The sequence below is a fragment of the Mus pahari genome, chromosome 12, assembly GCF_900095145.1.
Source record: "Mus pahari chromosome 12, PAHARI_EIJ_v1.1, whole genome shotgun sequence".
In the NCBI taxonomy this organism is placed as follows: domain Eukaryota; kingdom Metazoa; phylum Chordata; class Mammalia; order Rodentia; family Muridae; genus Mus; species Mus pahari.
In genome coordinates this window covers 87,329,179-87,339,640 of record NC_034601.1, presented here as the reverse complement: position 1 = coordinate 87,339,640, position 10,462 = coordinate 87,329,179, and the positions used below count along the sequence as shown (strand labels likewise).

Genomic DNA, 10,462 nt, shown 5'->3' with positions numbered 1-10,462 from the left:
ACTTCTGTTAATCACGTCTCTCCTTCCATTGCATGGGTCCCAGGAATCAAACTCAAGGCCTCAGGCTTAGGTGGCAAGCTCCTTTACCCACTGTGCCACACTGCCAGCCCTAATTCTCATTCTTAAACACTTCCTCTGCTTGTACTCTTCACATCCTTTCCGTTGCTGCAATAAATGCAACCAGAAGCAACTTGGAGAGGAGAGTGTTTCCACTTGCAAGGCTTGGTCACATTCCATTCCTGAAGGAAGTCGGAGCAGGAAACTGGGCACAAGGACTGAAGCAGAGGCTGTGGAGGAGCACTGCTCACCGGCTTGCCCCTCAGAGGCCGTGGAGGAGTGCTGCTCACCAGCTCGCTTCTCACAGCTTGGTCAGTTTGCTTTCTTATACATCCCAGGACCACCAGCCCAGGGTTTGCTCTGCCCATTGTGAGCTGGACCTGAGCACATCAATCATTAATGAAGAAAAGTCCCTAAGGATTTGCCCACAGGCCAATCTGATGGAGTTAATTCCTCAGTTCAAGTTCCCTCTCCTTAGATGATCCTAACTTGTGCCAAGTTGACCAAGAAAAAAAAAAAAAACTAACCAACACATTGACCCCTTGCCAAATCAATGCACAAATACGTCACTCATAACCTTTCTATTTTAATTATCCCCAAGATCTTACGTAAATAACATGATATAAAACAGTGTAACTTTATAACTCTCACAGGGTTTACATTTTAAACACTGAAAATCCAAGTTCTCTGTTTAAAAGGGCTTTAAAAGTCCAAAGTCTCTCATTACAGGCTCCTGTAAAAGCAAAAATAAGTTAACAGTGCTAGAGAAATGAGATGGTTCAGTGGTTAAGAGCGCTGACTGATCTTGCAGAGGAATCAGGTTCCATACCCAGCATGCACTTGGCAGCTCACAACCACTATCTATAACTCCAGTTCTAGGAGATCCAGGGTCTTCTAGCCTCTGCAGGCAGTGTATATGTGTGGTGCACATACATGTATGTAGAGAAACATAAAATAAAATAAATCTCAGATGGGGGTGTGGAGAGATGTCTCAGTATAAGAGAACTTGCTGCTCTTCTAGAGGACCTGAGTTTAGTTCCCAGCACACCCATATCAGGTAGTTTTGCCAGTTCTTATAATTCTAGCTTAACATCCTCTTCTGACCTCAGAGGGCAACTGTACACACGCACACGCATGAGCACGCACACATGCACACACGCACACAATTAAATCACATGTTTCTCATTCCATAAAGGAAGGACCAAGGCAAAACCAAGTGGAACAGCATAAATACCTTAGTGTCTTCTGGTGTTTGAGGCTCATTGATCATGAGAACCCATGATCTACTGGGCTCTCCTCTGTCTGACTCTGCCATCTGCACACATGGCTTCCTTCTAAGGTCAGGCTAGTTCCACTACACATCTTCTGCCATACTTAGTGGGCATCTGACATCTCCATTGTCCTGGGGTCTCCACAGGCTGCACCTTCATAAATGGCTTCCTGGCCTCTCTTCAGGACTCCCACTTTGCCACACAGCTCAAGCCTCGGCTGTTCTCCATAACTCTACAGTCCTGGGGGTTTCACTGTTACTGACTGCTCCTTCATCGGTGGTCTCCAGGCCTCTCCCTGTGCGGAACCTCAGCTGCCTTCCATGACCCCCTCCATTCTGCAGTTCTCATACTGCTAAAACCAGCTCCGTGTGGGAGACTCTTATACATAACCGAGTTCGGCTGCCAGCATCAGATGCAGCCTTGGCCCCTCTGGGCACATCACCATCACCAACACCAGGAATAGAGAGGGGGAGGGGGGGATATAGAGAGGAGGGAAGAGAAGAAGGGAGGGATGGAGGAAGGGAAAGAAGAAGGGAATGATGGAAAGAGAGGGAGGAAGGGAAGGAGAGAGGGAGGAAGGGATAGAGGGGGGGAGTAGAGAGAGGGAAGGAGAGAGGGAGAGAGCTCTAGGAGGCTATAAAATGAGTGATAAGCAAGTTTGCAGAGTTGATGTGATCTAACCCTGCCAGGTCTCTTTTAAGATACACACCTTTAACCATAATCTGAATTCCAGGCATAAAGCTTGGAGGTGAACCTCAGAGAGAACTTGTGTTTCCCTTGGCAAACAGTTTCCATTTTCCAAGACTCTGAATCGGATATTTCTCATGTATGGGGTCTCCTCTTCCACATTCCAGAACCAATGAATAAAAAACAAAAAAACAAAAAACAACAATAACAAAAAAAAAAAAAAAAAAGCACTAGCTGTTATCAGCGCACCTCTGGCACCATGGTCTAATACAATATTTGAAATCTCAAGACAGAAAGAAATGAACAGAAAGTCTTGCTTGGTTCTGGTGTTGTCCCTGGGAGACATCTCTGGGACTCAGTGTCACCACCTGATTACTATGGGACTGGGCTGGGCTGCTCCTGTCTGAGGCCCCACCCCGTCTGTTGTCACCTGAGGCACATAGGTGTCCCAGTCCATGTGTGGAACTCAAAGGACAGCCTCTTGTGTCAATTCCTGCCTTCTACCTTGTTTGAGGCCCTGGCTACCTCATCTACTGGGCCAGCTGGCCCTCAGTTTCTGGGGAGTCTCCACCTCCTGTCTCACAGGAGAGAGATTAGGGTAACAGAAACGTGCTTTAAGTAAGTTCTGGGGGTCCAGGTGAGGTCCTCGTGCTTGAGTGGCAAGCACTTTATCCACTGAGCCATGTCCCTGGCAGTACTTTATCCACTGAGCCATGTCCCTGGCACCCCTTCTGGCTTCTTAATAATCCAACGCAGACCAGAGTCTGTCATGAAGCAGAGGCACACAGGATAAGATGCCTTGGGAGATGATGGAGAAGAAATCTGGACACCACCCCCTCCCATATGCCAGAAGTGGTTACCACAGGGTGCTGTCCCTCCACCAGGATGGGTCAGAATGTACCCAGTGAGAGAAACAAGCTGAGAACAGATAGCACAGAGAAAGCTGTCCTTTGGAACAGTTTTTGCACTAAGAGAGAAAGCAAAAGACAGAACTGGAGAGGAGGAGGTCTGGAGAAATGGCCATATAAACAGGGAGAGCAATCTGTATACTGAGGGACTATTCTAGAGGGGAGGGGGGCACTGGAGCTGCAGATGGATAAGAAATGATGGTAGGAGCCTCGTTGGAGGCAGCAAGATAGGCATGCGGGCAGGACTGGGCCAGCCTTCACAGACAGGTGAGGCATAGCTGGTGGGTGAGGGATGAGCAGAGCCTTTGGAAGCTGGCATCCTGCACTTCCATGCACAGTCCTGCTGTTTCCAACTTTTATTTGGTTTCTGAGACTGGCAGAGGAGGCAGGCAGCATGGAGCATGGGTGCAGAGAGTCAGCGGCTGCACCCCATGACACATGACAGTCATGCTAATGCCAGAGGGAGACGCTTCTGATTCATCCACCTTAGACACATCAGAGATCCAGGATCCAAACTGTACCTCTGAAACAGGTAATTATCAAAGACCCCAAAGGCACAGTCAATACGTAAGATTAATTTCTTAAGCTCAAACAAAAGAAAACTACATCAGAGAGAGAATAATTCCAAAGGATAATTGCCTACTAATGTCTGGATTTATAATTACCAACAGTACACACACACACACACTGCTTCATCAGATGCTGACTGCCCCCAAAGTCCTCCAAACTGTAGTTTTATGGCTTTGTTTCCAAATGTTAGAATCAAGAAGTCCTTATATCTTTCAAACATAAGCAAGGATCTCTCGTAATACTTTTCTAAGCATACAAAATCAAAGCCAAATTTAAAAAAAAAAAAAAAAGTTTTTCTGTTTTTCCAGACACAAACACCAGTGGAAAAAGAAAAAAATAGCAAGATAGTGCAATTTAGGCCATACAAACATTGCTAGCTTCAGAGGAGGGGAAGGTTAGAACCACTCACATACATTATGTTGCTTATAACTTAATTTTTATTAAAGATAAATATCATTAATAAATCATAAATACATATACCCGCTCCCAAAGTACAGTATCAGAGCCTGTAGAACCACCTCCTCGTACAGGCAAATGACAATTCCGAACTCCATTCAGTGACATAGACACTTAATTTTTAATCCTTTTGGAAATCAAATTTGACCACAAAGAGTCTGCAGCCGTGCCAGGTGTGGTGGCGCACGCCTTTAATCCCAGCACTTGGGAGGCAGTGGCAGGCGGATTTCTGAGTTCGAGGCCAGCCTGGTGTACAGAGTGAGTTCCAGGACAGCCAGGGCTACACAGAGAAACCTTGTCTCAGAAAAAAAAAAAAAAAAAAAAAAAAGGCCCCCGCGCGGAGAGGATTTTTTTTCTTCGGGGGGGTTTTTTTTTTTTTTTTTTTTTTATGTGAAATGAGTCAGCTCTCCTCCTCTGATATTTCCCTGAAGCAGAATGTAAGCAGCTTCCGGGCTCCCTCTTTGTGGGACAGAGAAGTGGTACTGGGTGACATCCAGGGCAGGATAATGACATCCAGGGCAGGGTGAGAAGGGTCTGGTGGTCTGATCCCACAGGTATCACCCTGAGCTCCTGGTTTAGCTTCCCTTCTGTTACCATAACAAAATCAACTTGGGGAAGAGAGGGTTTATTTGGTTCACAAGTCCAGGTTGCAGTGTGTTATTGCAGGGAAGTCAAGGCAGGAACATGAAGCAGATGGGCACACCACAGTCTCACAGGCAGAGAGGTAAACACGGATCCTTGCTTGCCCTTGGCTGGCTTTCTCCTCTCATACTGTTTAGTATACCCTGCCTAGGGAATAGTGTCGCCCACAATGGACTGAGTCTTCCTATGTCAATTAATAAGGAAGAAATAATTTCTCATTAAAACTCTCTTCCAGAGTTAACAGTTAGAACTACCCAGCACAGCATCTGAACTGGAGGCACCAGGCTCTAATCCCCAAGACCCCTGTAGGAGGTAGTAAAATGCATGGTGCAAAACAACTCAGCAGGGGCTGGAGAGGCACAGTAGGAGAGCCCTGATGAGCATTAAGGCTCCATCCCCAGCACCAAAACCCACAAAACAATACCACAAAAAAAAAGCAGGTATATGACATTTGGCCACAAAATCCATTTTCTACTTGTATTTAAAAGTGTTGTGCCTGGTAATTAGAAAATGCTACTTTTAATGGACTTAAAACCCCTTGCTATTGTTATTTGGCTTCATTCTAACTTGCTCCTGTCAGGCTTACACAGCCCTTCTCAACTCTGAGCTTAGATGGTTTCACCCTTCACCTCCAGGATCAATCTAAAGCTGGCTCTGAGGGTCTTATCCTGGGAGTTAAATTAACAGTTGGGAAACTAGACAGACCTGGGGCAAGCCCCTGACAAAATTTTCTATTGAATTCCCAACCAAACTAAGGCATTTTGCAAGTAATCCTAACTGAGAGGGATTTTTTTTTTCCTACGACAACTGTGCCAGTGTTCACACACAGGGATTTGCATCATGGAGAGCAACACAGAAATAAAAATAAGCAAAGATCTTCAGAGGTCAGTGTTTGAAGGAGTCTTTGCAAAAATTGTTTTGTTTACATGTTACTTATTACAGTTCTGCATGCACATGTGTGCAGGCACGTATGTGCCACTGCGGGCTTGTAAAGATCAATTCTCTCCTCCTACCACACAGGTCTCAAGGACTGAACTCAATATGCCGGACTTGGCCGCACATGACCTCGTGAGAAGGCTAGCCTAAATGGGAGGTTTGTGAGAATTCCACGGATAACCCCAGGGCCAAGTCACAGGAAGTCAAGCAGAACCAGGAAGAAGTAGACCAACACTCTAGACAACACCCAGGTCAGAGCGGCAGCATGCAGGCAGGGTGAGATGCTGGTGGCTCCTATGGTAGCACCAGCCCCAAGCTTCTGAGAGAAGCAAGCCATGGGAAGGGATGCTGATGGTGCACCGAAGGAGAAGACAGAGCACTGTGTCTATGCCACGTCTCAGCCCCTGGCTGAGTCACTGAGTCACCTCAGCTGCCTCTGCGGACAACCAATCTGGTTGTAAGAATGAAGGATGGCCCCTTGCCAAGGGTGCTGGCATCTTCAGTGCAACTGTAAGTGTGACCACATCTGCTTAGGCTCCAGTACCCTGTGCATATACCAACGCCCAACCATCTTCTCAGCACTGAATGCTCGATCCGGTCTGCTGTCTGCAGACCTAACCTTGACCTTGTTCATGATGTGGGGATGCAAAGAGCAATATGGCTAATGAATGAGTAAGCAGAAGGTCTGGCACATGGCGGCTGGTGCTAGGTGCCGATGCCAGCTCTCCCACCCTCTAGATAGCAACGCCACCACATGGTTACTGGCTTTGGCTTCCCCCTCTGTCAAAGAAGATATAGGACTGGGTTTGGTTTTGATGGTGTATGTAGTCTGTAGTACACACCCAGGAACAAATACCCTTTCTCTTTACCTGGTTCAGAATTTCACATATTCTCAATAAGGGTCCAGAACTTGGTGATGCATGATTTTGAAGAATGTCACAGACAGAAGAAATTTCCCCAAGACTTGTGGAAGAGATTCATAGGAAAGACAGGAACAAGTGTGAAAATGAGGCCCTGGAGGCAGCTTCCAGCTTCCTCCAACCTAACGGTGTTCTGACCGTTAAGTTTTCCTGAGTTCAGGTGAGAGCATATTCCAACATTTATAATTACACAGCCTTTGCCCCAAGCACATAGTGAAATCTAGAAAAGTAAAAAGCTGTGGGAAAGCAATAATTCCTGTGACCCAGAGCAAGATTACATGTCTGGTGACTGTGGCAGAATGGCCAAAAGTCCCCTGTCTTTACCTAGCTAGCTCTGAAAACCTTCAGGGGTAGGGAGGGACACTAAGCTGAGAATAGAAAGTTAAATTCCAAAAGGCAACACTCAGCATGTCTACAATTACAAGGTAAGTTCTGGGAGGTCGGTAAGGACCACAGATTCAGGAAGAGCCCTTAGGCTGGGCCTACTTCCTGGCTCTGTATCTCAGGAGTTTAGACCCAGCCCAGGGCCCAGGAAAGCTCCAGGATACGCATACAGACCATGCCTATACCTGGCTACCCTTGAGTTTGAACTTAGAGGTCTGAAGTGCCCCCAGGGCTGCAAATAGTCACTAAAAGTACATCCAATGCAGAGTTGGCTCAGTGGAGACATCTCCCTCACTGGGATGTTAGCAGTGGTCAGTCTACACAGCAAGACTCAGCAGCGGCTTGTCAGCCTGACTTTTATGGTCCTATAAACGTGTTTCCTTCTAGCATGGAAGTGAGCTACAAAGGCTGCAGGCATGCATGTCTCCTAAAATCATAGCGAGGACACTTTGGGTATCAAGTAATCTGTATTAAATCAGTGCCCAGCTACATCATTCGAGCAAAGGGCAAGGCCCGAGAAAGCTGGTTCATCCCAGTCTTAACATTCAAAAAGTACAAGTGAGAGGCCGGAGTCTCCAAAAAAAGGACTGAAGGATGCTACTTAGTTGTAAGAATCCCCCCACAATTTCTCCCACCACCACCTTCTCCCAAGACATGGGACACCCAGTTGGGGACCGACCACCAATTGAATCCTGATATCACTTGATTCTCATTCACGATTCGTCTACAGGTTGTGAGCCTTTGAATGAGTAAGTGACCCTGGCTGCTGGTTCTTAACCTACACAGGGCTTATAATGTATGCTGAGCCCTGAAACGGGAAGATGCATGTCTCAAGCATCGAGGGCATCCCGCAAAGGCCTGAAAAAAAAAACGTGATTTGTTATTGCTCTGGGTGCTGAGTGGGAACAAGTCATTCCACAGCTTTTGTATATATCCTTTCCCATGTGGCTCTGAGAACATCCTCATCCTCTCTCTACCCGACAAGTTCCCAGCAAGACCATCCCAGATCGTCCCAAATCATCACCAAAGGTTATCAGAAGTTTGTCCTAGGCGCCCCCAGGCTCCCCTCAGACAGCAGGACAGTCCTGTTCTTTCGAGCTCTCCAGTGCCTGCCAGTAAGTGAGCAGATCCTGGGGCTTCATAAAATGGCACGCCACAATTTTCTGAAAGCGACACACGGAGAAGCGTAAACCGCCAGGAAAGAAGGTCTGTTTGGTGTGGAGCTCCTCCGGCCGGATCTTCAGTTTGGCCAAGCAGAGCCCAACAAACACATCTTCCAGCTTGATGAACGGAACGCTTTCTGAGACGTTGTATACTTGGATCGCCACGTCGCTGGAAAAGACATAACCAGTACCGGAGCAAAAAGGTGGGTACCTGTCCCAGGGATATTCGAACTTACTCACAAACCACTTGTTAAACTTCTGCCTGATGGGAAAGTCGTGGGGCTTTATGTAGCCTGTGAAGAACCTGGTCGTTTTGTTTTTCTTTAGCAGCAATTCTGTCAGATAGCCAACATTCACAAACATATCTGAGTCTGTTTTCATTACATATGCTGTCTGAGGACAAAAGTGGTAGACCCATTCCATACCCATCATGGTCTTCAGGGTCAAGTTGAAGTAGGCATCCTTGAAATCCTTCTGGATGATGTCGCGGTGCTGCTCGCTCTCCAGGGTTGTGGCGTCCATCTCCTCAGTGCTGTCGGAGGTCCCCAGAAGGAAGAAGGTCCTCACCTGTTGGCCCTGCACCGATGTCTCTCTACCCCACGTCTTGCGGATGGCCATGCGAGCGGCCAGCTGCTTGTGGGATGACGTCACCAGCAGCACCAGGAAAGGGGGCTTCTGCTTGCAGTCTATATCCGGAATCTGAAGGAACTTCCCGTGACTTTTCTTGAAAACAAACGGGATTTCTGTGAAAGAATCCATGCTGAAGTACAAGCAGAGTGCGCCCATCATGAGAATGGAAGCGTAAACTAGCCTCGTCTTCATGTGAGCCATCTGAAAGAACAAAGACAAACGGCCAGGCCTGAGAAGTGTCGGGGTAGAATAATATAACCTGAACACATAACTGAAAAAAAAATTTAAATTTACCAAGAAAGTTCCCAATACAAAGGAAAAATAAGTGTTTAAGGAGATAGAGCTGTTGCTAGCACTAATTGTATAAAGAGAAGTAAATACCTTTCTAAAATGATATAAAGCTGAAAAACTCAGTAACTTAAGAGTGAAGACAGTTGTACAAATTACAACTTACAAATCAATTGTGGCAATACACAGAGTTAAGGGTAGTGATCATTGTTTCATATCTCAAAGGTACTGAATTTAGAAATCACTTGTTTGATACCATCTTTGTATGTTTGTCTTTTCTTGTGTATCTTTAAATAACTGATAATTGATACTTTAACAAAAAGTTTTCTTTGGTGTAGAAAAAAAATAGAATTGTGAATCGGTGCAAACATCACTCATTATATATGTGTTCGGAATTATATCAAACCCCATACATATACAATTTAAAAATGAACTTTTAAAATAAATAGTTGATGTGCCAGGTAGGTGAGATACATGAAGAGATGCACAGTTGAGTAAACTCTGGAATCTTTCAGAACAGAAATGAAAGCCATACCTCAATAGTGAGGCACAAAGGTCTGCCTAACACATTGGCTCACAGTACCACACCTGGGATTCTAGACACTGATCCCAGTTCTGGGGACAGCCAGCCCCTCACTGATAGACTATTCAGACTCTTTGACAAAGAATAACACAAAGTAGTTAGACAGCCTATGGGTCTGGAAGCTGTGCATTCTGGGTATGCGCACAGGAGTGTCCACAGAGTTCACTGTGCTCAAAAGGCAACTCTTAAGAATTTGAGTTCCTGACAGGCTCATGTGTCTGAACTCTTACAGCTGATGGTACAACTATAGAATAGTGTAGAACCCTTTATGAGATGGAGCCCAGCTACGAGAAATGAGTTCTTAGGGATGAGCATTCTGTTTATGGCACGGTCCACTACATGTCCTTTCTCTGCCTCCTGGTCCAGGAGAGGTGAGCAAGCAACCTCATACTCCTGTTACCATAACTACAAACTGCCCCCAGTGGTACCTATATCTTCCTACTGCAATGGAGTATAACCTCAAATCATGACCCAAAATAAGTGCTTCCTCTGTGGCCATCTTTCATCCGGTGCTCAGTTATGGCAATGAGAAAAGCGTGAACTCAGAGCCACGTCCAAGTTTCTGATTTGAGAATTACCTTGAAATTCTAGAAACCTATGAATTTTTTAAGGTTACTCTTTAAACCCTCCAATCTGGTTTTCTTTTATCATCCGCCTGCTCTTCTTTCTCAGTAAGTTTGGGAACAGCTATGTTAGTGCAGTCATACTGAGAAAGAACAACACTCACCTTTGCTGAGCTCAGGTCTGTCCAGAGGGCTAAGTCACAGGATAGAAGCCAAGAGCAGCCGGTGAGCGAGGTCCCACACTACCTTCTGAGACAACCTTTTGGACTTGTTTTGTCTACAAAAAATGACGAATGTGTCTCTCTGGAATAACTAAAAAAAAAAAAAAAAAAAAAAAAAAACAAGTTGTTCACACTTCACTAGAGGACTAGACACTGCCCCCTCTCGGTGTGACCTTGAGCAAG

The 10,462-nt window shown here is 45.9% G+C and overlaps 1 protein-coding gene across 2 annotated transcripts in view; it reads right to left on the bottom strand.

Annotated features, from left to right (window-relative positions):
* Window positions 1-6,023: 6,023 nt before the first annotated feature.
* Window positions 6,024-10,462, bottom strand: part of B3galt5 (beta-1,3-galactosyltransferase 5) — a 37,177-nt gene continuing 32,738 nt past the window's right edge. For both annotated transcript variants that reach the window (XM_029544601.1, XM_029544602.1), the window contains exons 2-3: window positions 10,223-10,370; window positions 6,024-8,825 (exon numbers count right to left, since the gene is read on the bottom strand). In XM_029544601.1, the coding sequence (XP_029400461.1) occupies window positions 7,899-8,825 (927 nt within the window). In that variant the 5' untranslated portion in view covers window positions 10,223-10,370 and the 3' untranslated portion in view covers window positions 6,024-7,898. The remainder of the gene's footprint in view (window positions 8,826-10,222; window positions 10,371-10,462) is intronic.